The sequence below is a fragment of the Vipera berus genome, assembly GCF_964194415.1.
Source record: "Vipera berus genome assembly, chromosome: 17".
Taxonomy (NCBI): Eukaryota; Metazoa; Chordata; class Lepidosauria; order Squamata; family Viperidae; genus Vipera; species Vipera berus.
Genome location: NC_138220.1, coordinates 3,569,264 through 3,592,267, shown reverse-complemented (window position 1 = coordinate 3,592,267; position 23,004 = coordinate 3,569,264). Strand labels below are relative to the sequence as shown.

General features: G+C 49.7%; 1 protein-coding gene across 3 annotated transcripts in view; it reads left to right on the top strand.

Annotated features, from left to right (window-relative positions):
- Window positions 1–23,004, top strand: part of SAMD11 (sterile alpha motif domain containing 11) — a gene marked incomplete at its 5' end in the record, with an annotated part of 64,020 nt that overhangs the window by 26,286 nt on the left and 14,730 nt on the right. For all 3 annotated transcript variants that reach the window (XM_081341079.1, XM_081341081.1, XM_081341080.1), the window contains 6 exons: window positions 2,068–2,192; window positions 10,521–10,613; window positions 15,331–15,495; window positions 16,651–16,789; window positions 21,717–21,832; window positions 22,758–22,836. In XM_081341079.1, coding sequence (XP_081197205.1) covers window positions 2,068–2,192; window positions 10,521–10,613; window positions 15,331–15,495; window positions 16,651–16,789; window positions 21,717–21,832; window positions 22,758–22,836 — 717 coding nt within the window. The remainder of the gene's footprint in view (window positions 1–2,067; window positions 2,193–10,520; window positions 10,614–15,330; window positions 15,496–16,650; window positions 16,790–21,716; window positions 21,833–22,757; window positions 22,837–23,004) is intronic.

Sequence of the window (23,004 nt, the reverse complement as noted above, 5' to 3'; positions counted from 1 at the left end):
AGGAGGATCAATCCATAAACCAAGCTGGCCTCACCTGAGAATTATTCGGGACGTAATAACCCTCCAACCTAGGTTTTGATTGGGGGAAAAAAAGGGGGTGGTGAGTTAGGGAACGGGGAAGCAGGCTAACGAAGGGAATATACCTGTGGGAATCCGCAGATGGCTTCTTGAGGTGCGTTGGGCTTTGGGGGTAAAAAATTATTATTATTTTTTTTGCATCAAGATGCACGTTCACATCCAAGCGGATGACCGATTATGCGGGAGATTGGACTTTTAAACTGCGGTCAGGATGCAGTGTGCTTGTTGCGTGTGTTGTGTCGGGTGCGTGGGTGCGCGGGCGTGCTGTTTAGAAAGGAGGATTTGTAAAGTATTTCCAAATGCTGGTATTCCAGATAGTCTCATTATCTTTTTTTTCCATTTCAGTCTGATCAAGTGAGTTAAGACGGCTGCGGGGCTGGATTTTGGGGCTCAAAAGATTCTCCATTGACAAATCCTTGCCTCTTTCCCTCTTTTGTCTGATGAAGGGGTTCTGGAAAACTTAGCAGGCTAGCTAGGGATTGGGGCTGGTCCTAATTCAGGTTTGGCAAGCTTTGTAACTTCGATTTTGATTTTTTTTCTCACTAGGATTGGCAAATTTATCTCATGGGGTGCAAAGGTGGAGAACCCTAAGCATGCCTCATTGGAACTGCTTGCCTTCCTGTTTTTTTTTCCCCCTTTCCCCTGGAAGTTTGTAGGGAGGGATAGGATAGTCTCTTGTTTGTAGACGGTCTTTAGCAAACGCTACTTCATTCTGAAATGATGAATCAACATCGTAATAAGTGTTGTGTATTTGGGAGCATGGAGCGCCATTTGATTGACAGCGTGGAGAAGTGTGATGTGATTTTTTTAAGCTCTGACCATGCCTGTCAATTTCTCCTCTTGTGCATGTTGGACTATTTGTACAACCACTTCATTTTTTATTTTTTTATTTTTATTTTTAAATTGCCGGCTCCCTTTAAACAACCGAATCTCGTGGGTTGGTTGGTTTTTTTTTGAAAATGCAAAATGCAAATTCCAGGGGCGAATCATTAACTAGGGCTGCGCTTTGCAATCACCTTTGCTCTTTGAAAAACAAGTTTGGGTAAACTTCCTCTGCGGTGAGTTTAAAAAAAAAACAAAAAAAACGCAGGGTCCTTCAGAAAATATTTTTAGTTTGCTTGCCAACTGCCCAGAGTCTTTTGAGAGTTGGGTGGCAAATCAGTTTAATAAATAAATAAATAAATAAATAAATAAATAAGGCCTGCAGCGGTGTTTCCCTAGCTCTCCAAATGAGTCAGGTTGTTTTTTTCTCTTTTTGGTCCTGCGAATTCTCCTCTTCGTCCAAAAGTGGTGAAACAATTAAGACTTTGGTTCTCATCATCCTCAAGCAGCATGGCGGGGGGGGGGGGTGTGAGGTCTGTGGGAAAACTATGAGTGTTGGATGGGGGAAGCAGCTTGGAAAAAGTAGCCCTGTGTCTTTTTTTTTTCCCCTCCTCGCTTTTCTGTTTGTTTCTCTCTGAGAATTGGGTTAATCGATTTAATCTTTGGGAAAGGAAGGGCCCTCTCGTTCCGGAAGCTCTTCCCCAGCCTACAATTCCACAGTCGCTCCTTTGCAGCAAGTGGATTTTTCCTCCACAAAAGTGCTGGAAGAAAAGAGGCTTTGCAGAATTCCCATTTCCTAAAACTTGGCTGGAAAAGCAAAAAAATAAAAAATAAATCTCCGTCTCCAATCCACACTGCAGCTAGAAGCAAAATCCCTGCTCGTTCTTCTTTATTCCTTTTTTTTTTTTAATGCACGGTTCGGTTTGTGCCACGAAATTAAAAACAGGCCCGTGCCGAAGGAAGGACGTCCAAAAAAGCAGACCGGGGGGGGGGGGGGAAGGAAACTTGCAGATTACAATGCTTAGTTAATCCTGGAGGGGTGCAGCGGAGAATGTTAAGGGGGGGACCCCCTCCTGGAGAAGCCTTAGATGCTGATGTGAGCCCTTTTTCTCCTCTCTCTCTCTCTCTCTCTCTCTCTCTGTCTCTCTCTCTCTCTCTCCTTCACAGCCAAAACAGTGATCTCACCTCTTTCCTCTCCAACCTTCACCAGACTCGGCAGCTCGGCATGCCCGAGACGCAGAACCGCTGCGAGTTCAAAAGAAGCAGCGTCGAGGTCGGCTTGGGAGCAGCAGGTAAGTGGTGCGCGCGCACACACACACACACACAGGAATACGGAGGGGGGGTCTGCTCTGTGTGTGTGTGTGTGTGTGTGTGTGTTTGTGTGATGGTGTGTTTGTGTGTCTGTGTGTGTGTATGCGTGTAAGAGAGAGAGAATGAACTGCATGGGTGGGAGGGGGATGTGGCTGTCGAAATCCGCTCCTGGGTACGGCCACCTGTGTGTGTGTTTTGAACGTGTGCCGTGAAGCCGGAGAAGCCGAAGAGCCTGGGGGGGGGAGTTTGACAGGCAGTGGTGCAGAACGAAGGGCTTGGTGGGGACGTGTAATTTCATTAATCAAAAGCGGATCGTGCAGAGGGCTCAACCGGCCCCCTCCCTCCCCTCTTTCCTCCCCCTCCCCTCATTTGCACCTTCTGCTGTGTTCTGACCTTTTCAGAGCTTCAACAGAGTGCAGCTTGTCTCCTCGCGGAATTAGGGGGCGAACTGGGGGTGGGGGAGAAGGAAAGGTTGGCCTTTTTCTCCCCACTGGAGAAATGGGACGGGGTGGGGCAGGCAAGCGACGGTGCCCTTCAACCCCCTTCGGCTCTACGGCGAGGCCAGCATCTTCCCCATGAAGCTGGACAAACCTGCGGGTCACCCAGAGACCCGGAGATACATTCCAGAAACGAGTCCGTTTAGGATGCGTTTATCCTAGTAGTTGTTTTTTTTAAAAAAATTTTTTTTTTTTGAGTTTTTATATTTTTTCCCAGCTCCCGGAAGGAAGGAACGAGGGAGCGATTGGCTTGGGCGGTTGAGAAGGAATTGAAAACTTGGAAAGACGGGCCTGATCTAGAATGGACAACCTTCTTTCCTCCCCCCTCCCCCTAAATCGGGTAAATAAAACAGATTTTGACCCAACCACATCCTGCCAACTGCTCAAGGCTGGATCAAAGTCTGTTTTTGCTTTCTTGGGTGCCCATGGCAAACTTTACCCAACCCTGAAATGTATCTAGATGCACGTCCTCTGCTATTTTAGTTTTTTGAGGATCCAGCAGAGGGAACGGAGCTTTAATCCAGAAGGTGGAGAGACCCCCTTTGAACTTTGAACACCCACCTGTGTTTTGTTTTTTTAAACAAATACATTGAGAATCCTTCCCCCTTCCTGCCTCTTCCTCCCCCCCGTAGTTAAATTCTTCTGGGTTTGGGAGGGGGGCTAAAAGGGACCCATCACTTTAAAAAGGGGAAAACCCTGGCGATGGGGGGATGGCATCAGCATCTGAAGCACTCAGTCTCAAGTGATAATGGTTCAGCATGAGGCAAGGCGCGTCTCTATTTTTCAGGAATCTAGCCAAACTGCCTTCTAGCCACAGTCCTGGGTTAGCTTTGTGCTCCGTTTTGGGGTTGTAAAAAAGTGCATCCTGCTAATTGCACAAGCATCCAGCTTGCCAAGGACTCCAATGGCTTTTGGCATCGTTTAACCCAACCCCACCCTAAAATACCCCCAGCCTGCAAATGGAAAATTGTCTATGAGGCCAGAATGCACCCCCTCCCCAGCCGTAATGCTGCCTCCTGAGCGCATAGAAGAGGGGGGGGTTGGAGGGAGGGAGGAAGAGAGAGAGAGAGAGAGAGAGAGAGATGCTGATAAAATCTAATTGCTCCATCGATTTTGCTCTCTCGGAGCTGCTGTCAATGATTGAGGTGTTCTTAAGATCTCTGATGCAACACTTAGCTGTTTCGCACTCAGCCTGGCCCACCAGGGACCTGGAGGTATTACCGGCATCTCTTAATCATGGAGTAAGGCAGCGTGCGGTTAAGACCACCCTCCTCCCCCCCTCCCTCACCCAGCAGGAAGGGATTTGCTTTTTCTCTAGCATTGCGAAAACCTGCTTCACCATTAGAGGGCAGGAGAGAGAGAGATACAGGAAATGCCAGCTCTCGGCTGCCCTCTGGTGGTTCGTGGGATTCTCGCAGCCTAATTTCGGCCCTCTTGTAGGAAACCCATCTCTTTTCCATTTCAAAGACTGCAATTTCTGGAGAGGAGGGATGTGTAGAGTTAAAGCTGCTGCGGCCATTGACGGAGTCATAAAAATCTACATGGGGGAGAGGAGGGAGGCTAAATTAAATTATCCACGCTGTCCTTCCAGTCCAGCGATTCAATATTTTAGCTCGTCGGGCTGGCTTCTGCTTCCGAAAGCAGAACCGGCACACATCCAGATGTTGGTTTGCTCCTTCAAGCCTCCCTACCTCTACTCTGGAGTAAAAGGAAGGGATCCATCATACAGCCCACCCCCCACCCCCTACAATAACTGATCTGAAATTGGCAATGCGTGAAAGAGAAGCGTACAGAAATGCGGGGAGACCTCTCCCCCCCCACAAACAAAACAAAACAAAACAGAAAAACCCCTACCAGCCTCTGGGTCTAATTTGCAGAGTTGTTCAAATGGCCAGGTGGAACAGAATTATGGGTCTCTGGGCAGAGGAGAAGGAGGAAGGAAGCATAGAGATAGCAGCCGGAATCTGGAGAGATGTAATAGAAGAATTCCATCTGAAAATGAAAAAAAAAATTGGCATTTTTATGATTTAATTCCCCGTTAATTGCATGATTTGAGGGGGTTTTCTTTCCATGCCGTTCCAGGTGCACCAAGTAGAACGGGTTTTATTTTTTTCTTCACCTGACTGCCTCTGTTTCTTCTCGTCATAAGAATTCCCCGTAAGGTGACGAGATGTAAGGCAATAGTCTTGGCAGGCAGGGATAAGGCTGTGGCTAATCTTAATTGAGAGCCATACACAAAGGGATGAACGCCAGGGTGGCACCTGAGAAGCTTTTGCGCTTCTGGGTCAGACAAATCCCATTTTTTCTATCCGGTTAGGTAAATTCACTCGGAAAGCAAGCTACCGGCAATGACTTGGGGGTACAGGGAAGGAAAGCTCGGAATTGAGCACCCCTTCTAAAGTTGCTAATGTGGATCTTTCTGTTCCATCCGCTACAAAATTGCTAACTAACTTCACAGTTAGTCCTCGACTTGCGACGGGTCCTCCTTTAACAACCACTCAGAATTACGTCAACCTAGGAAAAAATAAAGTATTTCCAGCTATCACAATACAATCCCCCGCTCCTGGTCACATAACTGCAATTTGTGACTTTTTTTTGTCAACCTGTTGACAAATAACAGAGTTGGAAGGGGCCCTGGAGGTCTTCTAGTCCAACCCTCTGCTCAAGCAGGAGATCCTATCCCATTCCAGACAAATGGCTGTCCTGTCTCTTCTTTCAGTGCTGTCTGGGAAAAAAAAAACTTTTACCCATAAATTTGGGTGATCCCTTATGACGGGGGTTGGCTAGATATAATAAAAATAGGAATCTCCGTCGGCCAAATTGTGGCTCCTGGATTTTAGCTTCCTCAAGAGGATGTTGTTTATAGGTGCATTTAAGTCCAAATTTCCTTCTGGAAGTTGTCAGTGCCCAGTTGGAGCTTTTCAAGAAGAGATTGGACAGCCACTTGTCCAAATGCTACAGGTAGTCCTCCCCTTACGACCACTGTTGATCCCAAAGTTTATGTCGTTAAGCGAGACCGTTAAGTGCCCCATTTTATTACCTTTCTTGCCACTCAGTTGGGGAGTTAGTAACACGGTTGTTAAGTGAATCTGGCTTCCCCATTGACTTTGCTTGTCGGAAGGTCAAAAAAAGGGGGTCACATGATCCTCGGGACGCTGCAACCGTCATAACTATGAGTTGGTTGCTAAGTGTCTGATTTTGACGACGTGACCACGGGGAATGCTGCAAACGGTCGTAAGTGTGAAAAATGGCCCTAAGTTCAGTGTCTGTGTAATTTTGAACAGTCACTGAACGAACTGTTGTGAAGTCGAGGACTTCCTGTATAGGTTTTCCTGCTGGAGCAGGGGTCAGACTAGAGGACCTCCAAGGTCCCTTCCAACCCCTTTACTCTTATGTTCTAAGGTGGGTCTTTTTTTTTTTTAAAGATGCATCTTTTATTTCCTTTCTGCAATTCTCAGGAGCCTTCCACCACTAAGATTTCAAGCCCGAACCCTGGAAATTCAACCTTGCAATTTCCTTTTTCCTATTAAAAAAAAGAAAAAATGAAAGAAAAAAAATAAGCATATTAGTCAGGCCAAGTTCCTCTGAGTCTTCGCTCTTCTGCTTCATTTCACACAAGCGTGGAAAAGGCCCCCAAGGGCATACTTTGCCCTCTCTGATGGACATCTGCTCACATTGGCCTTTGAAAGCTAAATTCTTCCTTTTTATTTATTTTATTTTTTATATTTTATTTTTTTTTAAAAAAAGAAGAAGGCCGGAACGTGCACCGCCTGTGTCAGCCCAAACATTGTCTTCCCCTGTTTTAGGCCTTGTGCAAATGTAAGGGGATCGATGCGCTATATAGATTTGTCTGTTTGGAATGCCAGATCTTCCTTTGGCTGCTGATTTAGACTCTGCTCTGCCTGGAGGATTAAAAGGGGACGGTTTGAGGGGTACCCACACCTCACAGATTTCCCCCCACCCTTCCCTTTTCAGTTCCATTCCCCATTTTGGGGGGGGGGGAAAGGGCACGCGTGTTTGTGGGGCTTTGCAAAGAGGCAAGCCGAGGGGAGCCCGGGTGCAGGAGTTAAATCGTGTGATGCAGCTGCAGCTTATAAATTAACTGGGGTCCCTGCTGGTTCCCCAATAATTGGGTCTGTCTTGTTCCCATCATGCTGGGCGACTCCTCTCATCGGGGAACTAATTGACCCTCCTGTATTGCTGGGGGGGTGTCAGAAAATGCCCAACTAATTAAGAACGGGGTATGGCGACCCCCCTGGCTCTTGACCCCCCCCCCCACCATCTTCTCCTCTTTCCAGGGGTGCTTCTTTTATTTCACATTTCCCCCCTTTCTCGGATGAGCCATCAAGGCAGAGAAGACCCCGAGAAAGCGCCCCCCCCTTTTGATTTTGATTTTTAAAGTTTTCTGAACCGGCAGAAGAGCTGAGTTATTTTAACAGCAGAAGGAAACTCGGCATAATTTAGTTTAGATAGGTTTTTTTTGGGGGGGGAAATGGACATTTTCCCCCACCCTCTGTCCGGCTGCCCATCCCTTCCCCCCTCTGTCTGCCTGTTTGTCCATCTCTCCATCCTTCCCTCCCTCTCACCCTCTCTCCGTCCATCTCTCTCTCCCTCCCTCCGTCTGCCTGTTTGTCCATCTCTCCATCCTTATGTCCATCCCTCCATCCATCCACCTGTTCATCCCTCCCTCCCTCCGCTCGTTCTATCTGTCCCTCCCTCCACCCATCCGCCTGTTCGTCTGTCCCTCCCTCCTTTCCTGTATCTGTTTAGCCAGCCATTTACAGGCCTTATATGACCATCCATCAAATTCCGGGATTCTAGACAGCTTGCAGCCGTCAATCAAAGGAGTGATAAAAACACTGTTCGCCCTTCCCACCCACTCAGCCCCCTCCCCCCAGGCCAAACAGCCTCCCAGCTTAGCCCACAAATGTAGTTCAACGCTTGGTGGGAACCGATCTTCACATCCTTCCGGAAGGCTAAAAGGTTAGAGACCCCCTTGCATCTCAAGCAGGAGACCATTTCAACACAAATCCCTAAAGGGGGGGTGGGGTGGAAAAAACAATTGCAAGTTTTTTCTCCTCCCCCTTCTCAAAAAAAAGGAAGGAGAAGGTCACCTTGTGGTGACTTTTCCATCTCCTGCTCAAAGATCCGCTTTTCCCGCGCGTTCATTGCATTTATGCTTTCTTTCCCCCCCATCCTCTCTTTCCTCCCCGTTGTCGCCCTCCACAGTCATTTGTCGTCCGTTTTCTTCTCTGATGCGCCCCCCCTCCCCTATCGCCGTCGCTCCTGGGGGAGGACACTGTTCGAAGCCTTTCCTCCCCCCCCCCAGCCAATCAATGGCAGCCTCTTCGGCCCCGGCAGGGCTTGGCGAACAGGCGATCAATAAGTTATTAGCACCATTCTGTCAGCCGTAATGTGGAGATTGATCGGGACTGGGGCTACCAGCACGCCACTTGGCACTTCCCCTGCCTGATAAAGATGACAGATTAAGGGGATAAAAAAGAGGAATTAAGTCTGGCTGTCAAAGGCCGACACGGGCTGGGGTGGGTGGGTGCAGCCCCCTTGATTGCAGGGGCACCAAGGGTGCCACTCCTGGGCGCCCGCGGGCAAAGCTGCCGTCTCTCGGCAGCAAGGTGTTGAGACCGTGGCGTGACGGCTTCGTCCCGGTGATGCCTGGCGTAGGATTCGCACTCTGACCCACAGAGGGGATAAAGAGGGCGAAGGTGGGGGAACGTCTGGAGAGCCGGCCCCGTGCGGGTTGGGCGGGGAGCCAGCGTGGTTCCTTTTCGTAGAGACTTTGGCCAGGTTTTATGAAGGGTGTAGTTCAGGGGTGGGGGACTATGCCCCCTCAATGACTCGTTGGACTTCAACTCCCAGAATTCCTCAGCCAGCCATGCTTTTTTTTTCTTTTTGCACCTTTTTTTTTCCAGCGGTGGTTAAGCAAAGACCTCGTTAAATGAATCCGCTGCACCCGGTAGGCGTTTTTGCCAGGAACCAGAAATAAAACAGCCGAATCCCACTGCGTCTTTCCTTGACGGTCTCTGATCTTTCGGTGCCCTCAGACTACAGCACCCATCCTCCTCGGCAGTAAGGGAAAGGGGCTGTTTCCCCTCTGTTCTGGGTGCAGTTGTATCCGGAGCCAAAGCCCCCCCCCAAGTTGAAAGACCGAGGGCGCCACCGGTTGTAGACAAACCAGGCGGCGGTTTTCTATTTAAAACCCCATCCTGAAATCTACGCTGAATTAAAATAAATAAAGCCTACACCAGGCCCCGTTAAATTCCACAACCTCTAACTTTGCACGCTGATTAAACGAGGCAGATGGGGATTTTTTTTAAAATAACCTAATTTGCATATTTTAAAAATCCTCTCTGGTTGCACACAGTTTCCTTGCAGTTGTGTTGGCGAGGCAAGGAAATCTTTACAGCATCTAACGCAGCTGTTAAAACCCACGGGCCCATTTATTTATCCCACGGGTTTCTCTCATTATGGGAACCTTGAGGACTAGCACCTTGGCAGAACTCAGAGGGTCTGGGTGGTACCCAGGTTTGCACGCCTACCGCTTGTTTTGCACAAGCTTTTTGCTGGGGGGGGGAAGAGGTGGGGGAGAGTCTCTGGATGAGAAGAGGCTTAGATGCCTACAAGGACGAATGCTTTTTGCCTGTTCTTATTCGATGGTGCTTCCCACCCCGGCATTATTATGGAAGAATATTGATTTTTTTTTTAATGTGCGTGGGAGAAGAAGGGGAAGGGGATGGGGAAGGTGGAGAGGGAGTGAGGGGTTGCTGTAATTGTGTAATTGTGTATTATATATTTTGCACCGGCTGGCAGGAGAGTCCAATGTGTAGATTTGGAGGCGTTTGAGACCCCCCCCACACACACATACAAAAGGTGGGGGGATTGAACACCATTAGGGTGGGGGGGAGGAGATTCCCCTTTCTGCTCCCCTTATCTCACCCCCCCCCCCATTCCAGGCTCCCCACCCCCACCCAGACCCCGGCTGTTTTCCATCAGGGCACAGGAAGCCCCCCGGGAAACGCAAGGGAGCCGATCAAATGATGCAGTTAAGTAAGGAAATAAAGTAGATTTTGCAAATTTATGGCTGGGAGCCCCTGGCATCGATCAGATCAGCGCAGGGGAGGATGGCTGGTGCGGGGCTGGAGAAAGCCAGGCGAATGCTCACAGCTAGAAGCCCCCCCCCTTTCCTCAGCTGGATTGTGTGTGTGTCTGTGTGTGTTTGTGTGTTTACAAGCCTGAAAAGCCTCACAGATTTTGATGGGGGTGGTGGGGGACAGTGTGCTTAATTGTGAATTTCCAGCTGAATTTTTTCTCTTCTCTTCTCTTCTCTTCTCTTCTCTTCTCTTCTCTTCTCTTCTCTTCTCTTCTCTTCTCTTCTCTTCTCTTCTCTTCTCTTCTCTTCTCCTCTCTCCTCTCTCCTCTCTCCTCTCCTCTCCTCTCCTCTCCTCTCCTCTCCTCTCCTCTCCTCTCCTCTCCTCTCCTCTCCTCTTCCTTTCCCTTCCCTCTCACACCCTTCCTTCCTCCCTCCCTCCCCCTCCCCTTCCTTTCCCTTCCCTCTCTTTTCCTCCCTCCCTTCCTCCTTTCTTTTTCCTTGCTTCCTTGCTTTCTTCCCCTCCCCTCTCCCTTCCTTCCTTCCTCCCTCCCCTCTCCTTCCCCTTCCCCTCTCTCTTTTCCTCTCTCCTTCCCTTCCCTTCCCTCCCTCCCTCCTTGCTTTCTTCCCTTCTCTCCCCTTCCCTCTCTTTCCTTCTCTCTTCTCTTCTCTCTCCTCTCCCTCTGTCTGCTTCATTCTCTTTCTAGATGAAGTTCTAGGCAAAAGGAAAGTCTGTGTGGCCGGTAGCAACGGCGACTGTCTTTTGGAGAGCAAAAAATCTCGAAGCGAATCCCCCAAAGGTGAGAAAAGAAAAATTTCTTGCTGGGATGAGGGGAGTTGTATCTGGGTTTTTGTTTTTGTTTTTTTTTTTGAAGGAAGGAAGGATTTCCGGGCTCCTGTCTTCGAGAACCTCGCTTAGATTTATTTTCAAAATTATTCTGAACTTCAGTCGGGCCAACCCAGAGCAGCTGAGATGCCGAGGCTCCGTTTGGCCTAATTTCCACCCTCTGTCCAAATTTATTATCAGTTAACGAATTTTTGGAGTATTTTCCAAATAAGTCATCCCTCCTTCTTCCTCCTTAATCTTTTGCTAAAATGTTGGGCCCTGAATCCTTCCGCTTGTTTTCCCCTCCCCTCGTAAGCCCTCCACCCCAATTGGCAAAGTTAACAGGTAGTCCTCGTTTGACGACCGTAACGCACATCCCACCGTCGTAAAACATGACCTTCCCCCTGCCTAGTCACATTTCGAGTGTTTGGCAACTGGTTCAAATTTACAGCAGAAAGAAACACCCATTGGGCATGCTGGTCCCTAAATTGGGGTGTGTGTGGGGGGGAGGCAAACTAGCCTAGCGACATAGCCCTTATTGAGAAAATTGTGCCGGAAATGCCAGAATGAGCTAAAATCAGCATTTTTTGCTTTGTTTCTGCCGTTTAAATTGCAATTTCAACTCTTCGCAAAGCGACCCTCTTTCTCCCCAGCACTTTGAATAGTTCCCCCCAAAGGAGCTTAAACATACACGCATCCCCTACACTTTAAAGGGCTGCTCCAATTGAGTAGGGGGCCTGAAAGCCCCCCCTTTTTCCCCCCAAACTATCTTCCACCCTTTCCTCTTTCCACTTGTAATTAGGCAGCTGTCAGGGGTCCCCTCCTGGCGTGCTGATAATAAAAGCCGGTTTATACAAGGAAGGCTTAAGCTCTTTCAAAGGCTGTTTGTACAATTTTGCTTTTGCTTTGCTTTTGTTTTATTTTCCAGATGGCAATTCTTGGATATTTTCTTTCCTAATTCTCCTTTCCCCCCCCCCACTCCTCCTCTCCATGTGTGCACACACACACACACACACACAGAGACAGATAGATAGACAGACAGACACACGCTCCAGGCTCCCGCTGCATCCTCTGAAAAATTAATCAAGGTGATAGCGGTTTAATCTATCTTGCGGAGAAGCTGAGCTTTAATCAGGCTACCACGAAACCCGGCCATCTATCGCTTTGGGATCAATGCCACGGCGTTTTCCCCCTCCCCCCTCCCCAAACGAAAGCCGTTCGTCCACCCGCCCCCCTCCCCTTCCTCAACTTCCCAATTGCAGTCGTGATCAATCACCTTGCCTGTCCCCCTCGTCCCCGCCAGCTTAATTATTTTATTTTTTTATCGATTGGTTGATTAAATGTTTACGCCTCCCAACTCTTGGGGAGCGAGGCTCCGCAAATACAACACACAGAACTATAAATTAATACAAGGGTAAAAACTAAGGACACGCAACCTGGATAACTCGCCTTACCTTGCCTTGCCTGGCTTTGCAGTTCATGCGGGGAAAAAAAAAAGATTTGGGGAATTCTCCCCTAGTTGTGACTCCCTTTTTTGGGGGGGGCTCTGAACACCTTTCACCTACTATGCTGAACCTGGCTACTAAAATAACACATTTTCTGGCTTTGCACAGTATCTTGTTCTCCAAGCTCTTAGCCACCAATTAACCCAGATTGTCGAAGCTTGGTGCATTGTCCGAAGGCAGCCATTGGACTTCTTGCTTGCCAGTTTATCTTCTCTATTCAACCATTGGTCGAGCTGCTGTGATGTCACAGAATAATCTACAAGGGCCCCACCCACCAGCCTGATCAATCATTGCTACTTCCGTGGAGAAAAGGGAGAAGTGAGAGTAGCAAATGGGGTGAAATTCTCAAATTTTGGAGCCGGTTGGGTGTTTCTGAAGCCCTAAGCTTTTTCCTGTGTGCATCTAATAATACTGGGATACACTGCCTCGGAACAGAGAAGCTCTACATCCCATCACCTTCAGGAGCTGTGGCTGGACACAACCTTGTCTGCATTCCATAAACAGTGGCCTGTAAAGATTTTTTTCTTTCTAATTTTAATCCCTGCTTACCATCTGCAGCAACGTCCTTATTGCGCTCAATCTCTCTCTTTTTTTAAAAAACAATATCGAACATTTTTGCTGGAAGTAGGTGAATTCAGCCGGATTCCGCTCTTGAATCAATTGTGAGAAATCAATGTGTTTTGCGCGTTTGGATCGATCTGAGTCACTCAATCGGGCCTGATTGGGTTGGGGTCCCTAAAAAGTAGATCCTCGACTTTCCACCGCTTGCTTAGTGACCGTTCGAATTTACAACGGCACACGACCGGTTGGAGTATCCCCACAGTCACACAACTTACATTCGGATGCTTGACAACTGACTCACACTTTACGACAGTCGCAGCGATCCCCCGGATCCACGCGATCCCCCTTTTGCGAACTTCCATCAAGCAAAGTCAATGGGGAAGCCAGATTTCACTTAACGAAATGGTACAAAATCCACTTCTCAAATATTTCACTTAACAACATAAATTTGGAGCTCAGTTGTGGCCGTAAGTGAAGGGTTAAATTGCCAGAAGCGTTGGACCTTAACCAAGTTTCTGTGAGGCTGTAAAACATCTGGATGATTTGCTTCGGCTGTTTCATGCCTTAAGCTTCTCCGCAGGGGTGGGCCGTGCCGTGAGGGTGCCACAGAGCACTTCCTGCCCATGTGCAAAGTTTCCTAGCTTCTGCCATCCACTTATCTCTCCTCTCTTCTTCTGCTGCATCTGTGGGGTGCACACATGGGAGTGGAAGGTGTCCAACTGAGCAGAATATACACACACACACAAACACACACACACACAAAAAGGTTGCGGTTTTGCTGCCTGGTCAGTTTTTCAGTGCATCCTCTCCGCAGCATCTCAGCAGCTGAGGGTTTGCAGAATGGGGGTCCTGCCTCATGCCCCCCCCATGTGTCAAAGTGAGAATGGAAGGGAAATTGCCAAGGTGTCTGCCTTGATGGAGGGGGGGGCAGAGTTTCTCTCCTTCCCCCTCTGCTTTGCAGCTGAAGCTTTTCCCCTGCGATGTGTTGACATTAATTAAAAATGCCTCTCTCTTTCTCTCTCTCTCTCTCTCTCTCTCTCTCTCTCTCTCTCTCTCTCTCTCTCTCTCTCTCTCTCTCTCTCTCTTTCTGTCTCTTTCTAAGTTTGACTGTTTTGCTTTCTGTCTCTTGTTTTCTCTCTATGTCTCTTTCTCTTTGTGTCTGTCTCTGTCTCTTTCTTCTCTTTCTCTTTCCCTTTCTCTCTCTCTCTCTCTCTCTCTCTCGCTCGCTTTCTCTCTCTTTCTGTCTCTCTCTCTCTCATTCCCATTTCCTGCAACCTCTAGCTTATTAGCGGAGAGGAAAAGGATCGAAACGATTGTGCTCTTGAAATGGAGGGTTGTGTGGTTTCCCCCCCCCTTCCTGTCCTGCACACTTGCACGCACACACAGAGAGGTGTGCACACGTGTCAGGAAGGGGATGACAGACAGGTGGTGCGATCCGGCGTTCTCTCCTGGGAAGGCCGTCGGCCCCGCTGAACGTGGGCGGGCATGTCAGTCAGTGACGGGGTATTGGCAGCAGGAAGCGTGGGGGGGGAGTTCGAAAAGTCTAGACAAGGTTGCTTCCTTCCCCGGGGTGAGGGGAGGGGGGTTGCAAGAGCTGAGCACCCCTCTCTGCTTAATGAAGGCCTCCCCAATGAATCGGGCCGCCATGCCGGAAAGCAGGTGGGCTAGAAAAAGGGGAATTTCCATTGGTTGCGCAATGCAAGAAAAGTGAGTTTTAAGAGAGCGGTTCCACTTTAACAATCGAGCCCCAGTCTTGGAAGGTGCATCTCTCACCATTTTTTCGTGGCGGGGGCGGGGCGGTGGTGACCCCCCTCCCCAGTCTTCTTTCTTCCCACCCTTTCACGCTGAGTCTCCTTGTGGTCTCCCATCCAGCAACAAGGGTTTTCTTGGCGTTTTACAAATCGGGAACAGTCCGCTGGGTCCTGCCTTGCCTAGCCAGGGAAATTCTAGTCCCGATTCCGGTTGCAAGTTTGAGAGATGGCAAGCACCCAGGCTGTGCTTCAAAACAGCCTTGGACTGCTCCACAATGCTAGTTTGTGGCTGTGAATGAACTCACCTCTCCTTCTGCAGCCTGAATTTTTCCATCCAGTCGTGGCTTTCTCTGAGACCAAACGGGAGTGAAATATTTCATACGAAAGTGGTGCCTAAGCAGCGTGAATTAATAAAAATCATGAAAGAGGAAGAAAAAACAGCGTCCTCCAACGCCCATGAACAGTTTTAGCCTTTGCTTGCAGCCTAAAAGCGAAGAGACCCTTAAAACTGGCTCTGCTTTTGATGCGCAGCTCTTGCTTAATTCTCTTTTTAGCCACTCTTTTAGGGAGAGTGGAAAGAAGGACCAAAATTCCTTGCTGGAAAAACAAACAGACGCAGAAATAGTTAAATCCAGCTGCCCTTTTGCTGCTTGGCATGCTAAAACAGGCTAGACTCAAGTCGGTAGGGGATTTGACGCTCCTTAAAATGAAGACTAGTTGGGTGCCAAATCGTTTTCAGCTTCGCGCACTGTATTCAGAGTCATGAGGACTGGAAGCTTAACTTGGCAGGGTGGAAAGCCGTGTTAGATTTGCAAGGCCCACTTCTTTCTCGCCACTCACCCTTCCATTTTTTTTTTGCCTTCCTGCCCCACAGAAAACTCCCACACACCCCTGTTGGAGGGCCCGGTGACCCAGATGACTCCGGAAGAGGATTACCGGCGCTTGATGTCCGCACTCAACGACCACGCCACATTTGAGGAGCAGCAGCAGCAGCGTCTCTACCAGTTGGCCGGCGGGATATCCGTCCCGAGTCACAGTGGTGAGGATTGGGAATTCTGGGTGTTGAAGTCCACACATCGCGAGACTCTGGGAAAAAAGAGTGCAGAGAAGAGCCACAAAGAGGATTAGGGGGATGGAGGCTAAAAGATGCAAAAAAACAGTTGCAAGAATTGGGCAGGGTCTAGTTTAATGAAGAAAAGGACCAGGGGGGACAGGATAGCAGCGTTCCAATATTTGAGGGTCTGCCAGAAAGAAGAGGGGGGGCGTCCACCTCTTCTCCAAAGCACCCGAAGGCAGGACAAGGAGCAACGGATGGAAACTAATCAAGGAGGAATTTCCTGACAATTAGAACAATTAACCAGTGGAACCACCTGCCTCCAGAAGTTGTGAATGCTCCAACACTGGAGGTTTTTTAAGAAGAGATCAGACAGGGTATGGCTTGGACTAGATGACCTTCAAGGTCCCTTCCAACCGTGTTATTCTGCTGTTATTCTGTTAAAGCAGCCAAGTTTGCAAAACACGCTTTACAGCCCATAAACTCTGAACACTGGGCATTTTGGGGTGTGACTGTAAACATAGGACGGCCCCTTCTGAGCCGTGTAAAAGTTTGGGTTTTTTTGTGTGTTTTTTTTTTGCTCTTATCGCCTGGAAGATGTTTTAATTCACCCTGGGTGCTCGGAGGCTCAATTAAAAATGGTATTTCTGCCAGGCAAAGCTCTTGATGATGTGCAGACACCACGCGTGGCACCAACTCATCTTTAATTATTTAGGATTCCTTTGCTTTGTTTATTTGTGGCTTAAACGGTGGCGCCCGCTTCCTCCTCCTCCCTCGCCAACTCACACCCCCACCACCGTAATTCTGCATTCCCTTCCTTGTAAATAGGCTTATAAGCAGGTTTTTTTGGGTTGGGTGGGTGGGTTTGGTCCTTTATATTTTATAAGCTCGCATCAAGCAAAAAGCACAGATAACTTTCTGCAGATTCAGAAGACCAGGGTTACTTTGGCTAGCTCACATCCCAAGAGATCACCCGAAATTTTTCTCGCACCTTTTTCGAAGCCCAAATTGGGCCTCTCATGTGGAAGCCTTCGAATGGAACTTGGCACATGCTCAGAGCCACTCTTGACCCAGGCCAAAGGGCAAGCTGAATTCGCCAGCAAGTCTAATCTCAGTTTCATTGGGTCCCTCTCGGCACAGATATCCTCCGGGCGCGTCAAGAAGTTGCCTCGCGAAATCCCAGCAGCATAGAGCCTCACCTTCCCTCTGTCAGCAACTCGTCCAGCCAGCGCAGGAAACAAGGACTTCCTCAGCACCGGGATTCGCACTTCACTGAGAGGTATCTCCTACCTTTGCACAGGTAGTCCTCCACTTACGACTGTCTAGCGACTGTTCAAAGCTACGACAGCGCTGAGAAAAGCAATTTAACAGTCGGTCCTCCCACTTAACAATCGCGATCGCCGTTTTAACCCACTCTTTTTTAATGCCGTCATTAAGCGAGACACCACAAGGTGATCCTTTCCCCCCTTCGTTGGGGAAGCCGGCAGGGTAGGTCGCCAGTCGTCACCTTGTGATGTCTCGCTTAAAGAACGGATCAAAAAAAATGTGGGTTAAAATCAGGCGCGGTCAAATGACGCCTCAGCGTAATGGCCACGCTGCTTAACAATGAAGTTTTCCAGTCCTGCTGATGACGGTCGTAAGTTGAGGACGCTCTCTGTAGCACTTTTGCAAAACTGGGAAGCTGTGCCAAAGTCTCAGGGGCTCAAACCTAGGAAAAAAAACCAGTGGGGAGATTTATGGCGTCTCCCTTTCTCCAGGAGGTGGGAGGTAATGCACATGGTGTGTGTGTGTGTGTGTGGAAGCTGCTTGGCATGGTGCTAAAATTCCATTTCAGCTTCCTGTCGGACTCCGCAAGGATTCGATCAGCACAGGGAGGCTTACTGTGGCAGTAAGAATAATTAGCTGCTGAAAAATTCAGCCCTTTGCTGGAGGCAGCAGAGTGGAGGAGACGCAGGGAAAGAGAAGATCCCAACGTGGGTTCAGCCTGCAGATGGGATCCGGCCAGGGGATCCTAGCTGAGAAGGGGCTCAAGTTCGGCTCTGGAAAGCAAGCAGAAGTGGTCCAAATTCAGCTGAATCTTGCTGTGTATATTGAGAAAAATGGGGGGGGGATATCTCGGCACCCTGGGCCAGAAACCATTGAGTATCAAGGAGGGAGAATAGTCTGCTTCGGTTTTGCTGGTTTTGGAGACTGAACCGACAAGAAAGCTGCATTTCAAGTCGTCCTCGACTTACAACAGATCCATTCAGTGACCGAAGTTACAACGGCACTGGAAAAGGTGACTTAGGACCGTTTTTCAGCCTTGGATTGCAGCATCCAGGAGTCACCTGACCAAAATTCAGGCGCACACATTTATGACCGTCGCAGCGTCCTGTGTGTGTGTGTGGTGTCATGCCATCCCCTTTTGCGACCTTGTGACAGGCAAAGTCCGTGGAGAAGCCAGATTCACTTAACAACCGGGTCACTTAAGAACTGTGGCAAGGAAGCTCGTATTATGGGGCAGAACCCGCTTGACAACTTGTCTCGCTTAACAACGGAAATGTTTGCCTCCGTTGTGGATGTAGGTCGAGGCCCTGAATGCCTCAGGAAAGCTGGCCACCGACAGACATTTTTGGGAATTGCAATGTTCAGCTGGGGAATTCTGGGAGCTGCAAAGCTGACATGGGAAAGGAACATGTGTTTTCCGTGCCGCCAGCCCAATTGTTTCCACCTGGGCCTTTTCTCATTCTGCCCGACTACAATTCCCATCCCTGTTGGGGGGTGATGGGGGTTGCAGTTGACCCACGAACTTGGGGGTCCTTGCTCTCTCTCTCTCTCTCTCTCTCTCTCTCTCTCTCTCTCTCTCTCTCTCTCTCTCTCTCTCTCTCTCTCTCTCTCTCTCTCTCTCTCTCTCTCTCTCTCTCTCTCTCTCTCTCTCTCTCTCTCTCTCATAGCCTGCTGCTGGAGGGCTGTGTTGTCAGTGGGGAGCGAGGGGGTTAAAATGCAGCGCGGGTTTTGTTCACATGGGCCTGCTAATGACTGGGAAACATTGATTATCTGAAGGCCATTAGTGCTTATTGTTAAAAAAAAAAGCCAATACTTTTAAAGCTTAGCAAACCCATTTGTCTCCTCTTAAAGGACATATCAGATTTAGCAACAACCGAGTTCAGATCTTCTAATGCCTTTGCAATGCCGGTTTGTTTTGTGTGTGTGTGTGTGTGTGTGTGTGTGTGTGTGTGTGTGTGTGTATACGTGTGTGTGTGTGTGTGTACGACGCAAAGCAAGCAAGCGCCCAGGATAGAAACCAGATTGATCCCCTTCCTTCCTTCCTTCCTTCCTTCCTTCCTTCCTTCCTTCCTTCCTTCCTTCCTTCCTTCCTTCCTTCCTTCCTTCCTTCCTTCCTTCCTTCTTTCTTTCTTTCTTTCTTTCTTTCTTTCTTTCTTTCTTTCTTTCTTTCTTTTCCTTCTTTTTAAAGGCCGATCTTGCATGGACTCCCGGCGCCTGGGGTTGCGAGGGCAGGATTAGAACTCGGGGCGGGAATCACCAAGAAGCCATTCCGGCCCAGAGTGTAGGAATTTGAGAGTATTTTAAGGGCAGAGAAGTATGTGTGGGTGTGGGTGTGGGTGTCTGCAAATACCAGAATGTCTTCTTTTGCTGCCCAACTAAAAGGGGTGGGGGGAGAAGGTCCATCTGTTTTGCCAGACAAGGGATCTTGTCCGTAGTTGTGGGGTGTGACCCCCTGCCTGCCCTGCAGAGGCGATCAGATTAATACCCGCCGTGGGATAAGCAATCTTGGCCCCGGTTAATCCTTGCCAAATAACGTCAGCGGCTCCTGCCAGCTCAGCTGTCGGTAAGCAGATTGGCCCGGGTGACACCGGATTCAAAAATGCCCTCTGGCCAATTCCGAATTTGACCCATTTTCCTGCCTCTTCCTGGGAGGGAAATCCTGGCTTGGCGGGGGTGGGGTGGGAGTGGGAAGCAGTGACCCACATTGTTCAAGTGGTTTGATTTATTTTTATTTTTTAAAAGTTTCCAATCTCAAGGATCTTGGTTGCTGGATTTGAGATGATCCCCGGTGCCCGTTGCGGTCACAAATGTAGCTAGACCACAATTGTTAGGCCCAGATTTCTGTCGCTAAGTGAGACATTTGCTAAGCAACTCGTGTCCCATTTTGCAGCCTTCCTTGCCACACTTGTGAAGTGAGCCTCTGCAGTTGTTTAGTTAGTAACACGGTCGTAACGCGAATTGGGCTTCCCCATTGACAATCCTTGTCAGAAGGTCTCCAAAGGGGGAAATCGCGTGATCCCGGGATGTTGCAACCGTCATAAATATGAGTCAGTTGCCAAGCCTCTGAATTTTGCTCCCATGACCCTGGGGGGATGCTGCAATGGTCGTAAGTGTGAACAACGGTCCTAAGTCGCCTTTTTCAGTGCCGTTGTAACTTTGGGATGGTCAGTAAATGAACTGTTGCAAGTCGAGGACCACCTGCAACATCCAGAGGGGGGGGCGGCGGTGTTTCCCCATTTGCGACCTTCTCATCCGGCTTCTGACATGCCAAGTCGATGGGTGGGAGGGGGTGCAGAATCCAGATTTGCTTAATGACCGCCTGATCCGCTTGACGATCGTGGCGACAAAAGCTCCTAAAAAATCACCGATTTTAAGCAATCCGTTTAACCGCTGTCTTGTCCAGTGACCAAGCCTTCTCCCCTTTGACGCCCCCCTGAAAAACTTCTGTGTGGTCCCTCCTCACCCCCCCCCATTCCTGGCGGGCGCAGCAGGTCACCCAAGGGCCGCCGCGCCTGCTTATCCCTCGAGCGGTTAAACGGCGCTTGATTTCCCCCCCCCCCAAATTGGTCTTTATCCAGCAGGTGGCAAGCCTGCCCCGCTTCGCCTCCTAGCGATTACGGCTAATTACGATCGGGACCGGCTTCTCCCCCCGGATCCCCCCCCCACCCTTGTTCCAGGACCACCACCACCACCCCGGGCTTTAATTGTCCGTTATTCATGGTCTCAGCTGTCTGTCCCTTGTGGGCTCGCCCGTCGCCGAAGCCGCCTGGGCTAATTGCAAGGCCAGAGGGATTAGGTCCGCTGATTACACCCTTCATGCTGTAATTACATCAGCGTCGCTTGGCTGCCGCGCCAGGGCTGGGCGCCCTGAAGGTCATGCGCTGCGTTACCTGAGATTAATTGGCGCTGCCAGCCAAGTGCGAGGCGCTGGCGAAGCAGTTATGCGATTAGCATTAACATTTCAACAGCCCTCCCGATCGATCCGACCCCGGCCGTGGCCGTCCGCCAGACACCGGGAGCTGTGCAATTAGTTTAGAGGAAGGAGGGAGGGGGGGCAGCCAGGGAATGGGGGGGCAGACAGAAGGGAAGGGCTGGAGGGGAAGACAGATGGGCCGAGAAGCAAAGAGACCCTGGGGGGGGTGGGTGGGGGGGGAAGTAGAGGGTGGTCTGGCAAGCCGGATGGTTTAATAATCCACGTTTGCAGGTTTCCTGGCTGGAGTTGCCTTTGGGATCCCTTTGCAGTTTTTCAGAAGTTTTTTTATTTTATTGAAAAGTTTTAAAATACATTGCAGTTTTTCAGAAGTTTTGTGCGTGGACAGATGCTTGTGTGCGTTTTGTGTTTTTCCACTGTCTTTCCTCCTGCTGAGCATCTCTGGAGGACACACACACACACCCTCCAAACAAGCCCCTAGCTCAGGGGTAAGCAACCTTGGCTCTTTTATGACTCGTGGACTTCAACTCCCAGAATTCCTGAGCCAGCCATACTGAGGAGAAAGGGAGAGGTTTCCATGCTGAGCCATGCTGGCTCGGGAATTCTGGGAGTTGAAGTCCACGAGTCATGAGGGGGCCATAATTTCCCCCATGCTGGCTCAGGAATTCTGGGAGTTGAAGTCCACGAGTCATGAGGGGGCCATAGTTTCCCTCACGCTGGCTCAGGAATTCTGGGAGTTGAAGTCCACGAGTCATGAGGGGGCCATAGTTTCCCTCACGCTGGCTCAGGAATTCTGGGAGTTGTGAGAAAGCCAGTTGTGGGACCCTCACTGGGTATATATTTTTGTTTTGTTTGTTTTCTTAAGAGTGTTTAACAGAAGGAAAAAAAAAATACAAGACAGAATGGTGAAATGGTGATTGACGTTGGTATATCTTCAATTGCCTCCTTTCGTGCCCCCTCACCCCACCCGGCAAGTTTTAATGTTCTCCTTTGCGTTTCCTCTCTATAGGGAGATGTCCCACCCGCCGCCTCTCCTGTCGCCCCAGAATGCCCCCCACATCGCTTTAGGACCTCATCTGAGACCCCCTTTTCTTGGGGTGCCTTCGGCTTTGTGCCAGACGCCAGGTAAGACACACAAACACACACACACACACACACACAGCCACACACCCCGGTGCTGTGAAAGGGCTTTGGGAATGGCCTTGGGGTGGGGTGGGGAGAAGAATGGAGGCTTTAAACTTTTTCTTTCTTTTTTTTACCCTGAGGAGGACCAGTTGTTGGGAGTGGGGTGACTACAGAGGAAGAAGTGGAGGGGTGGGGTGTGTGTGTGTGGGGGGCTGGATAGGGAGTCTTGAGAATGGAGGTTTCCTGTCCTTCTTCCTTTGCTCTTTTGCTCTGCTGCTGCTTTTATTACTTTCTTCTCTCTGTGTAGTCTGTTCTTTCCCCCTCTCATTCACGCAGTCCTTAAATTAATTCATTTTAGTTTGCTAATCCTCATTCTACGTTCTTCATTTTCCTTTCTCTCTTTCCCCTGGTGTCTTCCTTCCTGCCTTCCCCCCTCCCTCCCTCGTCTCTCTTCTTCCTTCCTTCCTTCCTTCCTTCCTTCCTTCCTTCCTCCCTCCCTCCCTCCCTCCCTCCCTCCCTTCCTTCCTTCCTTCCTTCCTCCCTCCCTCCCTTCCTCCCTTCCTCCCTCCCTCCCTCCCTTCCTTCCTTCCTTCCTTCCTTCCTTCCTTCCTTCCTTCCTTCCTTCCTCCCTCCCTCCCTCCCTCCCTTCCTCCCTCCCTCCCTCCCTCCCTTCCCTTTTTTCTCTGCCTCCTTTTTTCTCCTTGCTTTTCCTCTTTCTTTTTCGTCTCCCTCTCGCTGCAATTTCCCCCTGATTAATTCACCCCTCCTGTCTTCTTCCCGACTCTGAGCTACCTCCTCTCTGGCCCAGTCTCAGTTTCCAGGCGGGCGTTATTCCGTCTCCAGGTGGGGCATGCAGCCCCCTCCCCTTTGCCCTCTGCCCCTCTCTTGTAGCCTGAGTTCACGCGGCTTCCCTTCCTTCTTCAAGGCTACGGTTTCCTCCAGCCGGCCCAAGCAGAGATCTTTGCACGCCAGCAAGAGATGCTCAGGAAACAGAATCTTGCCAGGTGAGAGTTGCAACCCAACCCAAAGACACACAGGGCTTGGCGCCCGGCGTCTCCTGCCCGCCCTCTCCTTCGTCCCCGGATGACCAGCAATTATCGAGTGGACTTGGCAAAGCCCAGGCCAAGGGGGCCTCTGTTTTATCCTGAATTTTTCTGGGCAGCTGACCTTGT